The sequence below is a fragment of the Ovis canadensis genome, chromosome 11 (genome assembly GCF_042477335.2).
Source record: "Ovis canadensis isolate MfBH-ARS-UI-01 breed Bighorn chromosome 11, ARS-UI_OviCan_v2, whole genome shotgun sequence".
Taxonomy (NCBI): domain Eukaryota; kingdom Metazoa; phylum Chordata; class Mammalia; order Artiodactyla; family Bovidae; genus Ovis; species Ovis canadensis.
In genome coordinates, this window is record NC_091255.1 from 57,302,809 (window position 1) to 57,321,620 (window position 18,812).

At 41.0% G+C, this 18,812-nt stretch overlaps 1 protein-coding gene across 2 annotated transcripts; it reads right to left on the bottom strand.

Moving 5' to 3' along the window:
- Positions 1-5,196: 5,196 nt before the first annotated feature.
- On the bottom strand, positions 5,197-15,377 carry KPNA2 (karyopherin subunit alpha 2). 2 transcript variants are annotated; one of them, XM_069541838.1, is made up of 11 exons: positions 15,208-15,377; positions 13,500-13,597; positions 13,213-13,350; positions 11,456-11,544; positions 10,048-10,316; positions 9,790-9,884; positions 9,432-9,695; positions 9,011-9,244; positions 8,589-8,771; positions 6,999-7,148; positions 5,197-5,557 (listed from the first exon to the last, which is right to left on the bottom strand). In XM_069541838.1, exons 2-11 carry the CDS (start codon positions 13,572-13,574, stop codon positions 5,465-5,467), a joined length of 1,590 nt encoding a protein of 529 aa, XP_069397939.1. In that variant the 5' UTR covers positions 13,575-13,597; positions 15,208-15,377; the 3' UTR covers positions 5,197-5,464. The 2 variants fall into 2 exon arrangements, with proteins under 2 accessions (XP_069397939.1, XP_069397940.1); XM_069541839.1 differs by having other exon boundaries at positions 15,204-15,341.
- Between the last annotated feature and the right edge of the window lie 3,435 nt (positions 15,378-18,812).

Sequence of the window (18,812 nt, forward strand, 5' to 3'; positions counted from 1 at the left end):
AATGCAGGGGGTGTGGGCTCCATCCCTGGCGGAAACACCAAGAACCCACATGCTGTGTGGTGCAGCCAAAACAGAAAATAATTACATTTTTTAAAAAGGTGGGGAATATGGAGAAGGAAATGGCAACCCACTCCAGTGTTCTTGCCTGGAGAATCCCAGGGACGGGGGAGCCTGGTGGGCTGCCGTCTATGGGGTTGCACAGAGTCGGACACGACTGAAGTGACTTAGCAGCAGTATTAGTAATTTACTCTTTTACTATTCAGATAATAATTTTAATCTCTATGTAACCACATGTCAGTATCATGATGAAGCAGATAAAAGAAACTCTCAAACTTAAACTGAATATTTTGAAATTAAGCTTCAGTTACATGGATTGCCTTGACAGTCAATTCCAGGTTTCCCAGATGCTATTACTTATATATCATTCTTTGGCTTCAGTAGCTTGTCATACTTTTTTGTCATATTTGTTGGTATAATGTTAGTTTTATTCATATATATTCGAATTAAATTGGAAAACATTTCAAAAAAAAAAAGGTGGGGAATAGCTGTTCTATGACTACAATATTTACCTAGCATACTGCTATTATATGGTAATCAGATATTATATGGTAACCTATTTCAGGGTACAGCCCATCAGGGATTGCGGGCTACATAAATAACCCAAAGGACATTCACTAAAATACAGTAGAGACAGATTTTAACTTAGGCTGATCTGGCTCCTAATTAATAGTCCATTCCATTGCACCACTCTAGGAACTTGAACAGGGAAAGACATTTTTTATTGTGAAAAGCCTGAGAGGAATGCACAAACTGATCAATTTAAGAGGGTTTGCTGTGTACAACTCCTACACAGTGTTATGAAACTGTCCCAAATATTTAGGAGGAACTGGGCGTTTATAGACACCAGAATTCTGCTTTCAAACTATGCCAACAACATGCCATTTAACATACAAATGCTCAAAATTAAACTGCTCTTCTGTCCTCAAAAAATCCTACTTGATAGCTTGAGTGTTTTCTATCATCTTTATTAGCTGAGGTTATTTAAATCGGTGATGTTGCTAAACACTTTTCACGAACACTTTCCCTGGGGGGAGGGGAGCACGGCGTGATTTGGCCAGGTTTTGTTCATCACAAATTAGGTCAACAGCCCAATCTCAAAAGCAAGCACCATTAATGACATATTTCAAGGGCTTTGCAAAATCAGCCAGCTGGGTCTTGGCAAGCTTCAGCAAGGGTGGAGGGAGGGAAGGAGCAGCCAGCTACACTTCCCTTAATGGCCTTCTGAACTTGGGGTCCTGTGGCTCACGAGGTTTCCAACTGCCCATACAAACAAAACGGCTATTTAGAATGGAAAGGAACATGCCACTTTGATGAGCACAATTTTGGTTTTAATTGACTTGGTTCTGGAAAGTGCAAAATAAATAAGAGCAATTTAAGATGCCTAATGCTGAAGCAAAACTCCTATTTAACAAGGATGTACTGTAACAAGAAATTATCCAGAATTTCTTTTCAGGGATGAGGCAGTCACAGAAAGGTTGAGGATGAGAAGAAAAAAAAAAAAAACAGCCTTGAGAAAACAAATGTTTATTTCCTCAGTTCAGTTCAGTTGCTCAGTTGTGTCCAACTGTTTGCAACTCCATGGATTGCAGCATGCCAGGCCTCCTTGTCAATCACGAACCCCCGGAGCTTACTCAAACTCATGTGCATTGAGTCAGTGATGCCATCCAACCCTCTCATCCTCTGTCATCTCCTTCTCCTCCTGCCTTCAATCTTTCCCAGCATCAGGGATTTTACAAGAGTCAGCTCATCAGGTGGCCAAAGTTTGGAGTTTCAGCTTCAGCGTAAGTCCTTCCAGTGAATATTCAGGACTGATTTTCTTTAGGATGGACTGGTTGGATCTCCTTGCAGTCCAAGGGACTCTCAAGTCTTCTCCAGCACCACAGCTCAAAAGCATCCATTCTTTGCACTCAGCTTTCTTTATAGTCCAACTCTCACATCCACACATGACTACTGAAAAAACCATAGCTTTGACTAGACAGACCTTTGTCAGCAAAGTAATGTCTCTCCTTTTTAATATGCTGTCTAGGTTGGTTGTTAGGTTTTCTTCCAAGGAGCAAGCGTCTTTTAATTTCATGGCTGCAGTCACCATCTACAGTGATTCTGGAGCCCCTAATGTCCATCAGTTTCCACTGTTTCCCCATCTATTTGCCATGAAGTGATAGGACCAGATGCCATGATCTTAGCTTTCTGAATGTTGAATTTTAAGCCAACTTTTTCACCCTCCTCTTTCACTTTCATTAAGAGGCTCTTTAGTTCTTCGCTTTCTGCCATAAGGATGGTGTCATCTGCTTATCTGAGGTTATTGATATTCCTCCCTGCAATCTTGATTCCAGCTTGTGCTTCATCCAGCCCAGTGTTTCTCATTATGCACTCTTGCATATAAGATAAATAAGCACAGTTGAAATATACAGCCTTGACGTACTCCTTTCCCTATTTGGAACCAGTCTGTTGTTTCATGTCCAGTTCTAACTGTTGCTTCCTGACCTGCATACAGATTTCTTAGGCGGCAGGTCAGGTGGTCTAGTATTTTCCACAGTTTGTGGTGATCCACACAATCAAAGGCTTTGGAATAGCCAATAAAGCAGAAATCAGATGTTTTTCTGGAACTCTTGCTTTTTTGATGATCCAGAGGATGTTGGCAATTTGATCTCTGGTTCCTCTGCCTTTTCTAAATCCAGCTTGAACATCTGGAAGTTCACAGTTCACAAACTGTTGAAGCCTGGCTTGGAGAATTCTGAGCATTCCTTTACTAGCGTGTGAGATAAGAGCAACTGTGCGGTAGTTTGAACATTCTTTGGCATTGCCATTCTTTGGGATTGGAATGAAAACTGCCCTTTTCCAGTCCTGTGGCCACTGCTGAGTTTTCCAAATTTGCTGGCATATTGAGTGCAGCACTTTCACAGCATCATCTTTTAGGATTTGAAATAGCTCCACTGGAATTTCATCACCTCCACCAGCTTTGCTCATAGTTTATTTCCTACCTTATTTTAAAAATAGTCAAGTTGCTTGATAGGATTTTAAAGCCAAGATACACTGGCAATTTAAAGAATCAATACTCCAGGAAGTATAGCAGAAACTAACACAATATTGTAAAGCAACTATACTACAATAAAAAAATAATTTAAAAACACTTGAGAAATACTTAGCACCGATGTTCAATCTTTTCCTCATGTTAACTTTTTGAAGATTTTTCAACAAGCAAATGAAGTGTCAGCAGTACCTTGATATTTGACTGAAATTTTGCTTTCCCATTTTCCTTATGACAATACAAAAATGAAGTCATCACAGGCAGTGATGGTTTATTAAAATCTAGATGAGACTTAAAACGGCTAAAGCTTAAAAAATGCAGTGTATTAATGCAATATACATGTGCACACACGCATGCTCAGTTGTGTCCAGCCCTGCAACCCCATGGACTGTAGCCTATCAGACACGTCTGTCCGTACAGTTTCCCAGGCAAGAATACTGGAGTTGGCTGCCATTTCCCACTCCAGGGTATCTTCCTGACCCAGGGATTGAATGGAGTCTCCTTCATTGGCAGGTGGATTCTTTACCACTGAGCCACCTGGGAAGCCCCATAATTTAGAAATTATCCTTTAATGCAAGAGGGAAAATTGGGGGGCTGTTTTGTCACTTCTTAAAATCAAGCTGAATATAAAAACGTTAGATTTTATCTAGTTAAGTTCAATAAAAACATACAAATGCCTCTCTGGATTTTCAAGGAAACTAGTATGTTAGGAATTTTATCTAAAATATGAAAATGTATTTTTGGAAAGCAGCTGTCTCCTGTCCATTACTTCACCAAGTCATGCCTTCATGCTAACAAATCCAGGCCTTATACTCCTATCAAACTGTGTGTTACACTAGTCCCTTTAAAACCATAAAGCTCCATCTACCTTAAAGTGAAAGCCTAGGATGTGCAGGTTTTCTCAGGGTAAAGACTTTCGGATGCAGCAACCAAGAAGGGATTCACGTTGGGGGAAGGGGAGGGAAAAGGGAGGCAAGCGAGCCTTAGGCAGGGAAGGGAGGACAGAGCTCCAGCCTGGTTCCTTCTGTCCTCCTGTCTGGAAGACTGCAGAGAGAAAACAGAAAACACCAGGGCTCCAAACAAGGCGCCCTGCACTTAGAGGAGCACCTGTAACAGGTTTCACGTTCCGTGTTGAGAATTCGGCCGTTGGAGGTGCTTTAAGTACACATCAGCTGAAGCGTTTCTGCTCCCCAACAAGACGACCACCTTTGAGAAGAGAACTTAAAAAAACCCTGTTATCTACAAAAGGCAAAATGTATTAAAGTGTATGTCGATGAACTAGGGGAAGGGCTTGGACCCACTGAGAAGGTAAATGGCAATTCCTTACATTATACGACTGACTTGAAGAACTATCTTGTCTTACTGAATACAGTAGCCCTTATTGACTACAGTAGGTCATAAATTGTGTTCAATTTGCGTCTTCCACCCCATGCCCGCCATCATAGCTTTTATCTTTGCTCATTTTTCCAATAATCTGAAAAGTGGAAACTGACAGTAGTATATTAAAGACGCGTTTTGTTTTCCTGAGACTTCTGGGATATTGTAGTTAAAAACTCTACCTGACCCCTTCCTTTTCTGCTAACGTAGTGGCTTTCACAACCCAGACTGCACCTGGGAATTAAAAGGACAAGACTCAATAGGTGGACCTCACCCCTTACCAATCGAATTTTCCCAGGTGCAGCCCTGAAATCACTTTCAGCCTTGAAAGTTGGGAGGAATGAATTCCACTTGTGACTCCAGGAGAAATTTAAGATTAAATTAAGATTTTTATCCTAGTGGCCAGTATGACTTAAGAAGACACTGGCTGAGGGGTTCTGGGAAACTGTATTTGTTCTTTGGTGAAAAACCTGTCCAGTGAAAAATGTCCTATGACATTCCAAGGGCCATTTCTCACCAACCAAGTGGGGAAGCAGTGTAGAGCAAAGCCACAATTCAGAAGCACACAGGAAGCGATCAATTCTGTATTCTTGATGACACGACAAACCTTACATCAAATGCTGCCTGACACCAGAACTACACCCCAGTTTAGAGTCACATGAGTTCAGTTCAACTCCCTTTCATTTGCCACCTGTGAGAACTCTACATTAGAAAGTAACACATTGGCATGGTGAAGTAAAGAAAAGGGTGGAATTTAATCTTTATTTACAGGACACTGCAAGATATGAAATTCCACATAGGAACATAGAAATAAGAAACCGACTGAGAGGAGAAGCTTCACACAGTATGTACAGTTTGGAACTGTTCAAGTATAGTTTTGTTGTACAAAGTGCTACAGTAACAAACCACATTTAAAAAGAGTTCTTGGTAGAGAAACAGTAAGACAAACTTATACCAAACAAAGGGCACCACAAACGGCGTTAAGCCTCGGGGGCGCGCCTAAAAGCTGAAGGTCCCGGCAGAGCCATCCTGCACCTGGAATGCATAGCCTTCAGAGGTAGCTTCTGGCACAACATTTTCATCTTCCTCTTCCTGGAAGTATTTAAAAACAAAACAACAGACTCCCATAAATTTGGCACAGTTCTAAGAGGTAGCTGCCTAGCAATCTATATTTACGCTTTTTTCTTTCATCTCAATTTATTTAAGCTGAAAACAAAAACAAACAGTTTACTCACTTCTCCCACCCTCAACCTCTGGCAACCACCCACCTATTCTGTGAGCTGACATACTGTTTGTGCCCCCCGCTCAAACATCCCGCACATAAGAAAAATCTTATGGTGTGTGTCCTACTCTGTCTCATTTCACTTAGCATAACACCTTAAGGTCTTCATTTGCATATTTCACCTTTAATCTTGAACCATATTTTAATCTCTCAAACAGTGGAGGGAGGGCTACTGAAGTTTGCCTGAGAGGGGAAGGTTCTGAATAGGTTAAGAAATGCTACTCTAACAGGGATGCAACCAGATTATCATACTAAGTGAAGTAAGTCAGAGAGACGTATCACCTCTATGCGGAATCTAAAATACAAGACAAATGAACCCATCAACCCAAGAGAAACACAGTCATGGACACAGAGAAGACGGGTGGTTGCCAAGTGGGAGGAGACTGGGGGAAGAGATGGCGCAGCAGGTCAAGGTTAGCAAATGTACATTTTTATATACAGAATGGATTAACAAGGTCCTACTGTATAGCAGAGAATTATATTCAATATCCTATGATAAACCATAATGGAAAAGAATATATGTATGTGTAACTGAATCACTTCACTGTATAGCAGTAATTAAAACACATTATAAATCAACTATACTTCAATAAAAAATTATGGGACTTCCCTGGTGGTCCAGTGGTTAAGAATCTGTCTGCTAACACAAGGGACATGGGTTCGATCCTTGGTCGGAGAAGACCCCACTAGGCCCACGAGCCACAACTGCTGAAGCCCTTACGGTCTGGAGCCTGTGCTCCGCAACAAGAGGCCACCGCAATGAGAAGCCCGCACACCGCAACTAGAGAATATCTTCCTCTCGCTACAACTAGAGAAAGCCCTTGCATAGCAACAAAGACCCATCACAGACAAAAATAAGTTTCTTTTTAAAATGCTACTACAGTTAACAGAAAAAGAGATTTCCTTAACCTGTCACTTTTCAGTAGGCAAGAGGAAAACAGCCTATTAGGCCAGAGGATGGCTGTGGGGTTGGCCCACTTCTCCAACTCCTATACAAACTGACTCTCAAGATATTCTAAGATTCGTGAGGCTATTCATTCCACAGTAAACTGGTGACTTTTTAATATTTCAAGTTAAAAGATGGTATTATTATCAAGCAAAACATTAGAGAAACAAATATGTATGTTATATGCAATAGCATATGTACACGGATATTTTACTACATCTATCAAGACTCATTAAGAAAGTCTAAGGGAAAAATAACTTATGGGGCTTAATCTTCCCAGCTATTAATATTACCAGTTTACTCACCTCTACAGAGAAATACTTCTCAATCAAGTTTAATGAAGCTTTGTACACAGACTCATTTTCATGGTTTTGTAGAGCTTCAATTTTGTCCAAACCTCCACATTCTTCAATCATTATACTAAGTTTCTCAGTTTCACCTAGTTTCTCAGCAGCCTGAAAAAAAGTCCAAGTTTAGAAGTCTAAACTTTGAATGAACTCTTTTAATGAAGAAAACAATGTCTATGTTTGACTATCAATATATATCAGACAGAAATAAACACTCAGCAGTTCCTTCACAACCCTATGAGATAAAACTCAACTTCACATTTAACAATTCAAAGGAATCAGATCTGTACTTGCTCTTCACAGCTACTTCTGTAGCTTTCAGCCATGAAGATCTTGCTATAATTCTCAACGTTTTCTGTGTATCAAAATCACTTGGGTAACAAAAAATGACACTATATCCAGGCCCACTGGTCTGTGATGGGAATAGAAAATTACTGGTATAAAAACACCCCAGATAATCCCAAGGTGTATGGAAATCAAGCAAGAGAATCACTGTTCAAGGGTAATAACCCCTAACTGGACTATTTGTTGATATCAAGAATCTATTAGGTATATACACAAATGATTATCACGGCTAGCTATGTTTTTAAAGTCCTCAACTTTCAGGAGAGACATAAATATTTAAAAATGAAATAACTGACTTGCTTCAAAATAGAATAAAAGGTAAGGGTGAGAGTCCCTTGGACTGCAAGGAGATCCAACCAATCCATTCTGAAGATCAGCCCTGGGATTTCTTTGGAGGGAATGATGCTGAAGCTGAAACTCCAGTACTTTGGCCACCTCACGCAAAGAGTTGACTCATTGGAAAAGACTCTGATGCTGGGAGGGATTGGGGGCAGGAGGAGAAGGGGATGACAGAGGATGAGATGGCTGGATGGCATCACCGACTCGACGGACGTGAGTCTGAGCGAACTCCGGGAGTTGGTGATGGACAGGGAGGCCTGGCGTGCTGTGATTCATGGGGTCGCAAAGTCGGACACGACTGAGCGACTGAACTGAACTGACTGAAGGGTGAGGAGAAAAAGAGGGCAAATGTTGACAAATTATTTAAGCTAGGTGATACATCAGGGATCATTACTATAAACTCAACTTTGATATGTAAAAATTTCCATACTCAGAAGTTTAAAGTTGTTTTTTAATGTTGACCTACCAAACATTAAACATTATGATCAAGTGCCACGTGCTATCACACTTTGATCAGTTGGGAATGGAACCAAAAGAAAAATATAATTAACCAGGTCATTCAAATTTAATTTCACCAAAGTTTAGTATGAAATTAGGGGAATTAATGCTTGACAAAATAAATGTGTATGAACAGCATATCATCTACGTACCTGGCCTCAATTCAGGTCACATCATGCATTTGTCATCTCCTTTCTCTCTCTCATAATCCTCTGCCACATCTTTTATCAAGAGTGTGGCCCACAGAAACAGGTTTTCTGATTCTGCGGTGAACTGAGTAAACTTAGCTGCCCCTCACTTGTCATCTAAATAGTAAACCAATTATCGAGTCCAAATTCAAACAAATGCTGTCTTGTTAAGCCTTACCCGAAAGATATTTGAAACGGCATCCAGAATAACCAGAACAATTTTGGTATCTTTTGCAGTTAGGAGGTTCATCAACGGCTCTATTATGCCACAGTGAACAAGGTACACGATCTGCTCAACAGTTCCGCCACTTGTATAATTGTTCACAGCCCATGCGGCTTCCTTTTGTGTCTTAAAGTCTGCCTAATTAACATAAAGAAACAGGTTTATTTTGGAATGGTCATAAAAATAAGATTCCAAAACTACTGTTTTAGAAGAAAGTGATTAAAAGACTTTCAATTGGTTCTATCCAAGCGAAAGTAAAAAGGCTACTATTATTTAGCAAAGGACTGTTAAACAGAACCCAGCATTAGTATGTTAAGAATCTTAAGAAATACAACTCTACCAAGTGCCTGCCCATTTAAGTCCTAAGGCTACAGTACCTTTGAGAGAAGGCCAACAAGGAATGGGACTAATCCATGATTCACAACTTGTTGTATCTGGTCCTGGCGGCCAGCTGTGATGTTTGACATTGTCCATGTAGCTTCCTTCTGAATATTAGTTTTGGAGTTTGTCAGCAGGCTGGGAAACACAGCAAGTGCTCCCGCATCTATTACAACCTGTGTTTGTTCATCTGTCCCAGTGACAATATTTCCTATGGCTCTGAGCGCAGGAGTCTGAAAGGAAAAAAAGTTGACGCTGGCAGTTATCTTTTATCTATTCCAGCACTACTCAAAATCTCTACACCCTAAAAGTTTTGACAGGTAAGAGGCTCATTATGGCCTAAAATATATAATATGTCAATATTAGTACCAACTAATTGTGCTCCTTATACTTTATACTCTCATTTGAAAATCAACTTACCACAATTGGCAATTCAGTAGCTCCTAAAAGCTTCACAAGTTGGGGTACAACCCCAGTTTTCACAACCATTTCAATCCGTTCATTTGGACCATCAGTAAGGTAGGAAATAGCCCAGCAGGTGTCAGCTAATACTTCCGGATCATCGTGATGCAGGAGACGAATTAAAGTAGGAAGAATCTGCTCAATAGCCTCTAAGGGGGGTGCAGGATTCTTGTTGCGGCAAAGATTTGAAAGCGTCCAGGTAAGATTACGTAAGTAACCACACTGGGGGGAAAAGAAACACGCAATGAGGTGGTTTTTTAAGGGGGGTAGGAAAATGAGAATCAGTGAGAAACGTGACTTATGCTAAGTAACTTACTGCTAGAGACGACATATCAGGCACAGCCAGAAGTGCCAAGAGCGGATCAACTGCACCATACTTGATAACCAGGTCTCGGAAAACGGAACCATCACCTTAAAAAAAAAAGAAGGCGGCTGAGTCAACCACAACCACCTGTCTAGTGCCATTAATTTCCGTTACAGAGTACACCAATGTCTTGACGCAACAAACACACTAAGACACGTATGCCAACCTCAGTATGACTGGAGACATTCAGCCAATTTCAAATCCAAGTACCTGCAATGTTTCCCAGAGCCCATACAGCTTGTTCACTGATGTGAGCATGGGGAGATGCCAACAGAGAAATGAATGCTGGGATAGCACCTCCGTCCACCACAGCCTTGGTCTGTTCTGAAGTCCCAGAAGCAATGTTAGTGAGGGCCCAGGCAGATTCGAACTGAATGGGACTACAATCAGTTCTTCCCAAGAAGGACACAAATTTTGGAATCAAACCAGCCCGGATTATGTTGTCAATAGGGGGCTGTTTTTCCCTAGAAAGCAGTTTCCTATGGGTAAGCAAAAAGAGAAACAAAAGTTGAAGGTGATTAACCAAACAAGTTCATACCAGAGAAAAAAACAAAAACACAATTTAAAATGCCAACTCGAGACCAAACAAGTTCATATAAAAAACACAATTTAAAATGCATCTTGCATGAGTACACCCGTGGTGGATTCATGTCAATGTATGGCAAAACCAATAAAAGTAGAAAAAAATAAATAAATAAAATGCATCTTACACGGGGATGATCCAGAGAGATGATATGGGGTGGCAGGTGGGAGGGGGGTTCAGGATTGGGAACTCATGTACACCCGTGGCGGATTCATGTCAATGTATGGCAAAACCAATACAGTATTGTAAAGTAAAATTAAGTAAAAATAAAAATTAAAAAATAAAAATAAAAAATAAAATGCATCTTAATCCAAGAGTTTAGAACTTTAAGTAACCTTTTACAGTGAAGACTAAATGCTGACATATCCTGGAATTTAAGAGGAGCTGAGCAGACAGACTGTTTGCATGGTGCTACCACAGGTAGTGTCGTAAACTACTTTTCCCAAAACTGAAATATTACCAACGACGCAGAACCCTTCTCTCTGCAGAAATCTACTCCAGATCTTACCACTTTTTAAAAACTTTGACATACGATACCATCACAGTCCATTAATCTGCATTACTCTGGCCAGGGGTGGGGACACACACGTTTCCCCTGATCTTCTGCCAACTGGACCTGCTTTTCCCCACACTGTGAGGCTACAGAGATCATCGATCCTTATATTATGGATGTCACAGATAGCTGTGTATGGTGGGTGGGAAGAGTCTAATAAGTGGAATATATTTATTTCCTAAATGGATGAACCATTCTAAATCAATGTGGTAATCCCAGTTACTGAATAATTCCTCCTTTCCCTGACATTGACTTGAAATGCCAGTGACAAGAAAACATTTCTTAAGTACACTAAAGTTATCACTGGAGGTAGATGTAATTTGAGGCAACTACAGAAAATTTTAGATTAGGAAAGATTATAATGAAAATTGGCCTAGGCCTGGCTTAACCTTTACTCTGCACCACCTGCCATTGCTTTCCCACCAAAAAATGTAAAAAGGCTGATTTCTTAGTTTACTCATGCTACAGAAGACAAGACTTACCTAGCAGCTTGAGTAGCTTGGAGCTGGCTTTCCAAATTGTTGCTATTTATGCCTTTGACAATATCATCAACAGACCAATTTACAGTGCCCTACAAGAACAGGGAAATTAATTTTCAAATTATCATTTTTAAGATTAAATACAATGCAATCCCAACACGAAGACATTTCTGTTTATAATCAGTTACTAAAGTTTAGTCCCACATTTAAATTCGCCTGTTAAATATTCAATATTCAATATATAGAACAATCCTCAAATTAGGTGTCATGACTAAATGATATCTTAAGTGATGGAGTATCCCAGCATCTAGTCACTAAGAAAAGTAGCTGTGAATAGGTTAAAAAAAATGAACTAGAGCACTGTGAAGGTTATTCTTACATTAGTCTCAATCACTTGTATTCAGATATGCTTTTAGGGGAAAAGGGACAGAGTTAGAGGCAATGTGCTGGGAATCTGAAAAGCTAAAGTTGTTATCCATGCATTTCCCCTCCGGTTTATGTGGTATTTATGCACACATAAACATTATAGGTAGTAACTACATATTGGAGTTAACTGCAGCATTTGCGAACCAAGCTACAGTTAACTCAAAAAGACAGTATCACATTCTCCCTAAAACCTTACAACAAGGACAATGTAAAATCTAAACACCACAGAACAAATGATTATATATATAAAACATTGTATATAGCATTATACAGAATTTACTCTTCATTTGTGGTGCAGAATGGGGTGCTGTAGGAATTCTGGGAAGGAAGCATTTTTCCTGTTAGGATGACCTAGAAGTGCTACAAAGAGAAGATGAGATTTGAGTATAAAACTTGAAAAACACAACACAGGTCGAATTCAGGGGGGCGGGGGGAGGGGCAGCGGCGGGGAGAACACTGATAAAATGAGGAGAACTGAAGGAAAGCATAATGTGGGGGGAAAATGCAGGAAACTGCCCAGTATTTTTAAAAGATGAAAGATAAATTTAAAAATGTAGGATGGGGTTTCCCTGGTGGCTCAGCTGGTAAAGAATCCAGCTGCAATATGGGAGACCTGGGTTCAATCCCTGGGTTGGGAAGATCCCCGGAGAAGAGCATGACTACCCACTAGAGTATTCTGGCTTCCATGGACTGTATCGTCCATGCGGTCGCAAAGAGTTGGACACAACTGAGCAACTTTCCCTGACTTCTGATAAAATCACGAAGTCTCCATGAGTAGAACTCTAGGATGGGTCTAATTTCCAAAAAACCTTTTAAAAAGGATTTAGAATCATAAAATTTCTAAGATGTTTTAAGCAGTATTTTAAAAAAACTTTTAGGTAAACAGTAAGTGGCACAGAAAGAAAATCAAGAGACAGCTGAGGAAAAAGACCTGAAAAAAGCTGGTGACAACTACAAAAAAAAGAGAGGGAGGGAGGAAGGGAAAGGGAGAGAAAGAAAAAAAAAGGCAGGAAAAAAAAAAAGTTGGTTCTGGACATACTTTCACTGAACACTTGAATGGCCAACTCAAAGTAAAAGCTGGCAACTGGAAAAGCAGGGAAACTTGAAGGGGAGATCAGAGCTAAAGACAACCTTGGAATCAGCTTCCACAGATTACAGAGGATGGGCGGGGGGAAGATAATCCATCAGAATTACTGAACAGGAGCACACAAAGACAGATCTTCACATTTGATAGTTAAAACCCACAAAGCTAAGACATGTTATTTAAATATCTCAGAAAGGCCTCATATTGATTTTCTGGGTTTACCATAACTCATAAACTAAAATATCCTCACCTGGTTGTTGCGGTTTTCCTGCAGTGGAGAAGTAGCATCATCAGGAAAAGAGCTGACATTTCTCCTTTTCAGCATCTGGTCATCCTTCTTAGCTTTCCTTAGCTCCACATTCACTTCTATTCGGCGCCGCCTCATTTCCTTGAGAAAAGATAACGTATCATCTCACCTGTTACATCAGTGTTAGGTGCCAAGTGAAGACAACTTTTTAAATTCACTCAAAGTGTGGACGCTCTTTCCAAATACCTTACCATTTAAAAAATACTAGAAAAACAACAGAAGGTACTCACTGTACTGTCTTTCCCCTTGTTCTTGAATCTGTGAAGGCGGGGAGCTGGTGAATTAGCATTCTCATTGGTGGACATGATTATGAGACAAAGGGAGAAAGCTGCAAGATAGGGGAGAGAAAAAAATTTCCTTTTTATCACTTTGTTTGGCAATAACATAGCATTAAGGGAATTATCAAATACACGTTCAATCCGTATTTCCATACTAGAGGAGGAACTTCCTTTTTCAGCACTATGGAACATGAGTTTTGGCCAAATTATATTTGGCCCCTCCCCTCTGAAGGGCTGAGGCTTCCAGGAGCAGTGCTGTCCATCAGAAATATAATGCAAGCTGTATAAATTTAAGCTTCCTAGTAGCCACGATTGTTAAAAGCAAAAAGGAACAAATGAAATTAACTTCAATAATATATTTTATTTACTCCAATATCTATTTTCTCACTTCAACACATTACATCAAAAAAATTACTGAACTATTTTGCATTCTTTTTTCATACTAATTCTTCGAGATCTTGCAGGTACTTTAAGCTTACAGCATTAACTCAGTTTAGACCAGCCACACGCCTTTGGTGACTACCACACTGCACAGCATGGCTCTAGACTCTATATAGGATCCATGAATAGTTAACTGAAGACAACGTACGGGATATAAGGTTACAGTTAAAATCTATGTCGTACGGGCCACAAATTCAGATCTGGAGGCTCTGCTGCTGCTGCTAGGTCGCTTCAGTCGTGTCCGATTCTGTGCGACCCCATAGACGGCAGCCCACCAGGCTCCCCCGTCCCTGCGATTCTCCAGGCAAGAACACTGGAGTGGGTTGCCATTTCCTTCTCCAATGCATGAAAGTGAAAGTGAAGTCGCCCAGTCATGTCCGACTCTCAGCGACCCCATGGACTGCAGCCCACCAGGCTACTCCGTCCATGGTATTTTCCAGGCAGGAGTACTGAAGTGGGGTGCCATTGCCTTCTCCGAGGCTCTACTGGCTTTAAACGGCCCAAACAGATACATTCTGCACGTTTGAAAATATTTAAAAATCTGATTCGTCGTTAACATTGTGTAAACTTTCATAAAATTTCCTGCCCACCCTGAACACCTGCGACGCAGTTCAGCATCTCGCACGTTTTCATTTCCAGAAATTCTGAGTGAATGCACTAAATTAGGCTCTATCAGCTGCGTTCCACTCAAACTCACCTACTTAAGAGCAATCTCCCAAAAAAATCACAAAAGTCCTCCTTCAAAGTGGCTATCTTTAATTCCATTCTGTTCTTTTACGAAATCGTGACACAGCCAACCCAGGGCCTACAAATTAAGAGACAGCACTTCCAACTGCCACCTCCATCTGCAGTCCCCTCCCCTACCCCCTTCCCCACCCCCATTTCGGGGAAGCAGCAGCGGGAACCCGCGGAGGAGGAGCCAGAGGCGTCGGGCCCCCTACCGAGGCTTTCGTTCTCGGGCCTGACTCTAATAATTCTTACTCAAAGGCGATTGCAGCGGTTCGCAAGGCCTCGGGCACTAAAGCCCATGCACTCGCATCCACAGTGAAACACCCGTTTCGTCAACGAACTACGCCCCCAAGGCCTCATCGACCAGAGAGGCCGAAGCCTGGCCGGGCGTCTACCCCGGGACTCCCCTCCCGCCTCCAGCAATCCAAGAGCGGCCTAAGGACCAGCCTTTGTCGCTCCACCTGCACTGCGACCTCAGTTCGTTACCTACACAGCAAGCTCAAGCGTCCACCGGAGGCTGTGCGCGGCGCACAAGCTGCGGGATCTACTGCCTCCAAACGTCTACCACGGTCAGCCCGAGGACGGTGTGGCTCGTGCAGCCGGCCGGCGCGATTTAAATTTCCCGGTGGCTCCGCATTCCGATTGGCTGGTTCGAGCTTACGCTATACGCCCATTGGTGGATTTGAAAAACACGTTAGCTGGGGAGGGGTCAGAGGGCCCAGAAGTAGATAGGATAGCATCGCGAGATAAGGGAGCGGCCGCGCGATCCCTGAGAGCCTTGCAGTGCGGAGAAGAAAAACTCCAGATCCCGGCATGCAGCGCGCAGGGCCGGTTCCCTGTCCATCTTGGTCGGAGGGTCAGCTCTTTGCATGGGTTTACCCCGGTGTGGTGGCTGGTCGTTTTCCTGAGTGTTTGCCTTAACTAAGTACCACAAATGATTCCCAAAATAATTCTCTTTAAAAATCTTAATAAAGAAATATATTGCTATGCATTTTTCCCGATGGGGCTCAGAAAGAACTTTGCCGGGGTCTCTGGACATCAAGCAGGGGAGGGATAAGGCAGATATGCGCTGCATTTGTTAGTTACTGTTTTTAACTTGTGTCATAAAAGACTGCATAGAAGGCAGAACTATGTTAACAAAAGCTTTATTAATGCCTGCTTCTCCAGTCTTATTTTTAATAATTTGAAACACAAAAGAACTGCAAATCTTTATCCATATTTGTTAAAAGTTAATTTACTATTTTGATGTGTATGTATATATATATATGTATACACACATGCACGTGTACCTCTATTTATATATACATGGCTTTTACATATTACTTTTTGAACCATTTGAGAGTAAGTTTGAGAAATCTTGTCCGTTTACCCCTAAATATTTCAGCTTGTATGTTGTAAGAATAAGGACATTCTGTTATATTCCCACACCATAATCATCAAATTCAAGACAATTGAACTTATATGCGATTATTTATTCTGTGTTCAGATCATCAATTGTTATAGTAATGATCTATGCTATATTTTATATATTTCAAATAAAATGTTTGCATTTTCTTGTAATTTAAAAAAAGCTTCAGTGATAGTCATCAGAACCTCAGGATTATGGTCCACTTTCTTTTCGCAGCTTTTCTGTATCCTGAGAAGGGTATTTTTAAGAAAAGCTGTATTGGCTTTTTCTTTTTTTACTATGATTCAAACAATGAACTTTGTCCCTCCTGCAGGCATTTTTGCCAGCCTCACTCATTGTGTAACAGTAATGAGAGTCATGGAGGTTCCTTCTACTTCCACATAACCAATCAGGATAATCTTACCCCCCCTAAATGCACAAGGTTGTGGGATTTCACCTCTAAGCCAGTCACTACATGGTATTCTCCAGGCTACTGTGAATGGTTCAGGGGCAGTCATGTGACCTAAATTCGTTCAGTTGAGAAGCCGGATACCTTTTGTTTAATGATGAGAGGTAGGAAAGCAGGCTCTGTTCTCAACTGAGAGATGTGAATCCTGGAAATCCAGTAAGACAATTGGAGAGAAATCATGAAAACTTTGATCAATACCCTACCTTACTTCAAAAGGCTGCAATTATATGACTTTGCAAATACACCATCCAGTACACTTCCTTTGTTGTTCAAGCTAGTTATAGTGTGTCTTCTTTTGCTTACGAATACATATTGGGTACTATGTGCCCAGGAGTGTTCCAAGTTTTTTATCTTTGTGAATACATTTAATCTTCACAACTCTGTGAGGTAGCATTATTATCTGCTCCATTTCACGGAAGAGAAGAGTGGGTGGTTAAGAAACTTGTCCACATGCACACAGGAGTAAATGGCAGAGACAGGACTCAAACCCAGGCCCTGTCCTTCCAGGATCCATGCTCTCTGACCGCTATTCCGTACTTGCACCTGAGAACAACCTGAAACAGAAGTAAACTGTCAACAGTGAAAGTTGCCTTTGACAGATGCCTTGCCTGGGAAAACACAGACCCCACCCACTCAAACCTTCCTATTGTAGTTGGGATGGAGATTCAGGAGAGGGCCTAGTGTAGCCTAAACCAATCCCATTCCATCCCCCAGACACAGGAATTGCTTTGCTGATGAAGATGTAACAGAATACAGTAAAATATTTACTGAGACTTTTGTGAGATATCCCCTCTCTTCCAATGGACTGTGTGCTATGATGATGTGAGCCTGAGAAGGAAGCTGAACCAGAGAGGCAAACTCAAGTGTGGCCAAGTCTGAATAATCATAGTCTGTCAGCCATTCTTTCAAGTAAGAACTGTGTTCCATCGAAAAGGCAACGAGTTTAGCCTATAACTCAAACACTGCACAGAATGTTTCCCCAAGAGACACTCACTGAATTTTGGTTATCTGGTAGAAGTGATTTATGCATAATTCCCATTTTGTCACATAAAATCTTAAAAATATGTATTCAAGGGTTGGGATTTAAATTAATAATTCTTATAGTGTCACCTCTTCCAACAACACAAGAGAAGGCTCTACACATGGTCAATACCGAAATCAGATTGATTATATTCTTTGCAGCCAAAGATGGAGAAGCTCTATACAGTCAGCAAAAACAAGACCGGGAGCTGACTGTGGCTCAGATCATGAACTCCTTATTGCCAAACTCAGACTTAAATTGAAGAAAGTAGGGAAAACCACTAGACCATTCAGATATGACCTAAATCAAATCCCTTACGATTATACAGTGGAAGTGAGAAATAGATTCAGGGGATTAGATATGATAGAGTGCCTGAAGAACTATGGACAGAGGTTCGTGACATTGTACAGATGGCAGGGATAAAGACCATCCCCAAGAAAAAGAAATGCGAAAAGGCAAAATGGTTGTTTGAGGAGGCCTTATAAATAGCTGTGAAAAGAAGAGAAGCTAAAGGCAAAGGAGAAAAGGAGAGATATACCAATTTGAATGCAGAGTTACAAGAATAGCAAGGAGAGATAAGAAAGCCTTCCTCAGTGATCAGTGCAAAGAAATAGAAGAAAACAATAGAATGGGAAAGACTAAAGATCTCTTCAAGAAAATTAGAGATACCAAGGAAACATTCCATGCAAAGATGGGCACAATAAAGGACAGAAATGGCATGGACCTAACAGAAGCAGAAGATATTAAGAAGAGGTGGCAAGAATACACAGAAGAACTCTACAAAAAAGATCTTCATGACCCAGATAACCACAATGGTGTGATCACTCACCTAGAGCCAGACAACCTGGAATGTGGTCAAGTGGGCCTTGATGCTTCCTAGAAGCATCACTACGAACAAAGCTAGTGAAGGTGATGGAACTCCAGTTGAGCTATTTCAAATACTAAAAGATGATGCTATGAAAGTGCTGCACTCAATATGCCAGCAAATTTGAAAAACTCAGCAGTGACCACAGGACTGGAAAAGGTCAGTTGTCATTCCAATACCAAAGAATGATCAAATTACCACACAATTGTACTCATCTCACATGCTAGTGAAGAAATGTTCAGAATTCTCCAAGCCAGGCTTCAGCAATATGTGAACTGCGAACTTCCAGATGTTCAAGCTGGATTTAGAAAAGGCAGAGGAACCAGAGATTAAATTGCCAACATCTGCTTCCT

Bases quoted from the DNA above. Each gene is read 5' to 3' on its own strand.
- KPNA2 (XM_069541838.1), bottom strand. From the start codon at position 13,574: ATGTCCACCAATGAGAATGCTAATTCACCAGCTCCCCGCCTTCACAGA. The intron at 9,696-9,789 runs GTAAGTTACTTA...TTTTCCCCCCAG, and splicing joins CTGATATGTCGTCTCTAGCA to TGTGGTTACTTACGTAATCT. The intron at 5,558-6,998 runs GTGAGTAAACTG...AAATACTTCCAG, and splicing joins AGAAGTATTTCTCTGTAGAG to GAAGAGGAAGATGAAAATGT.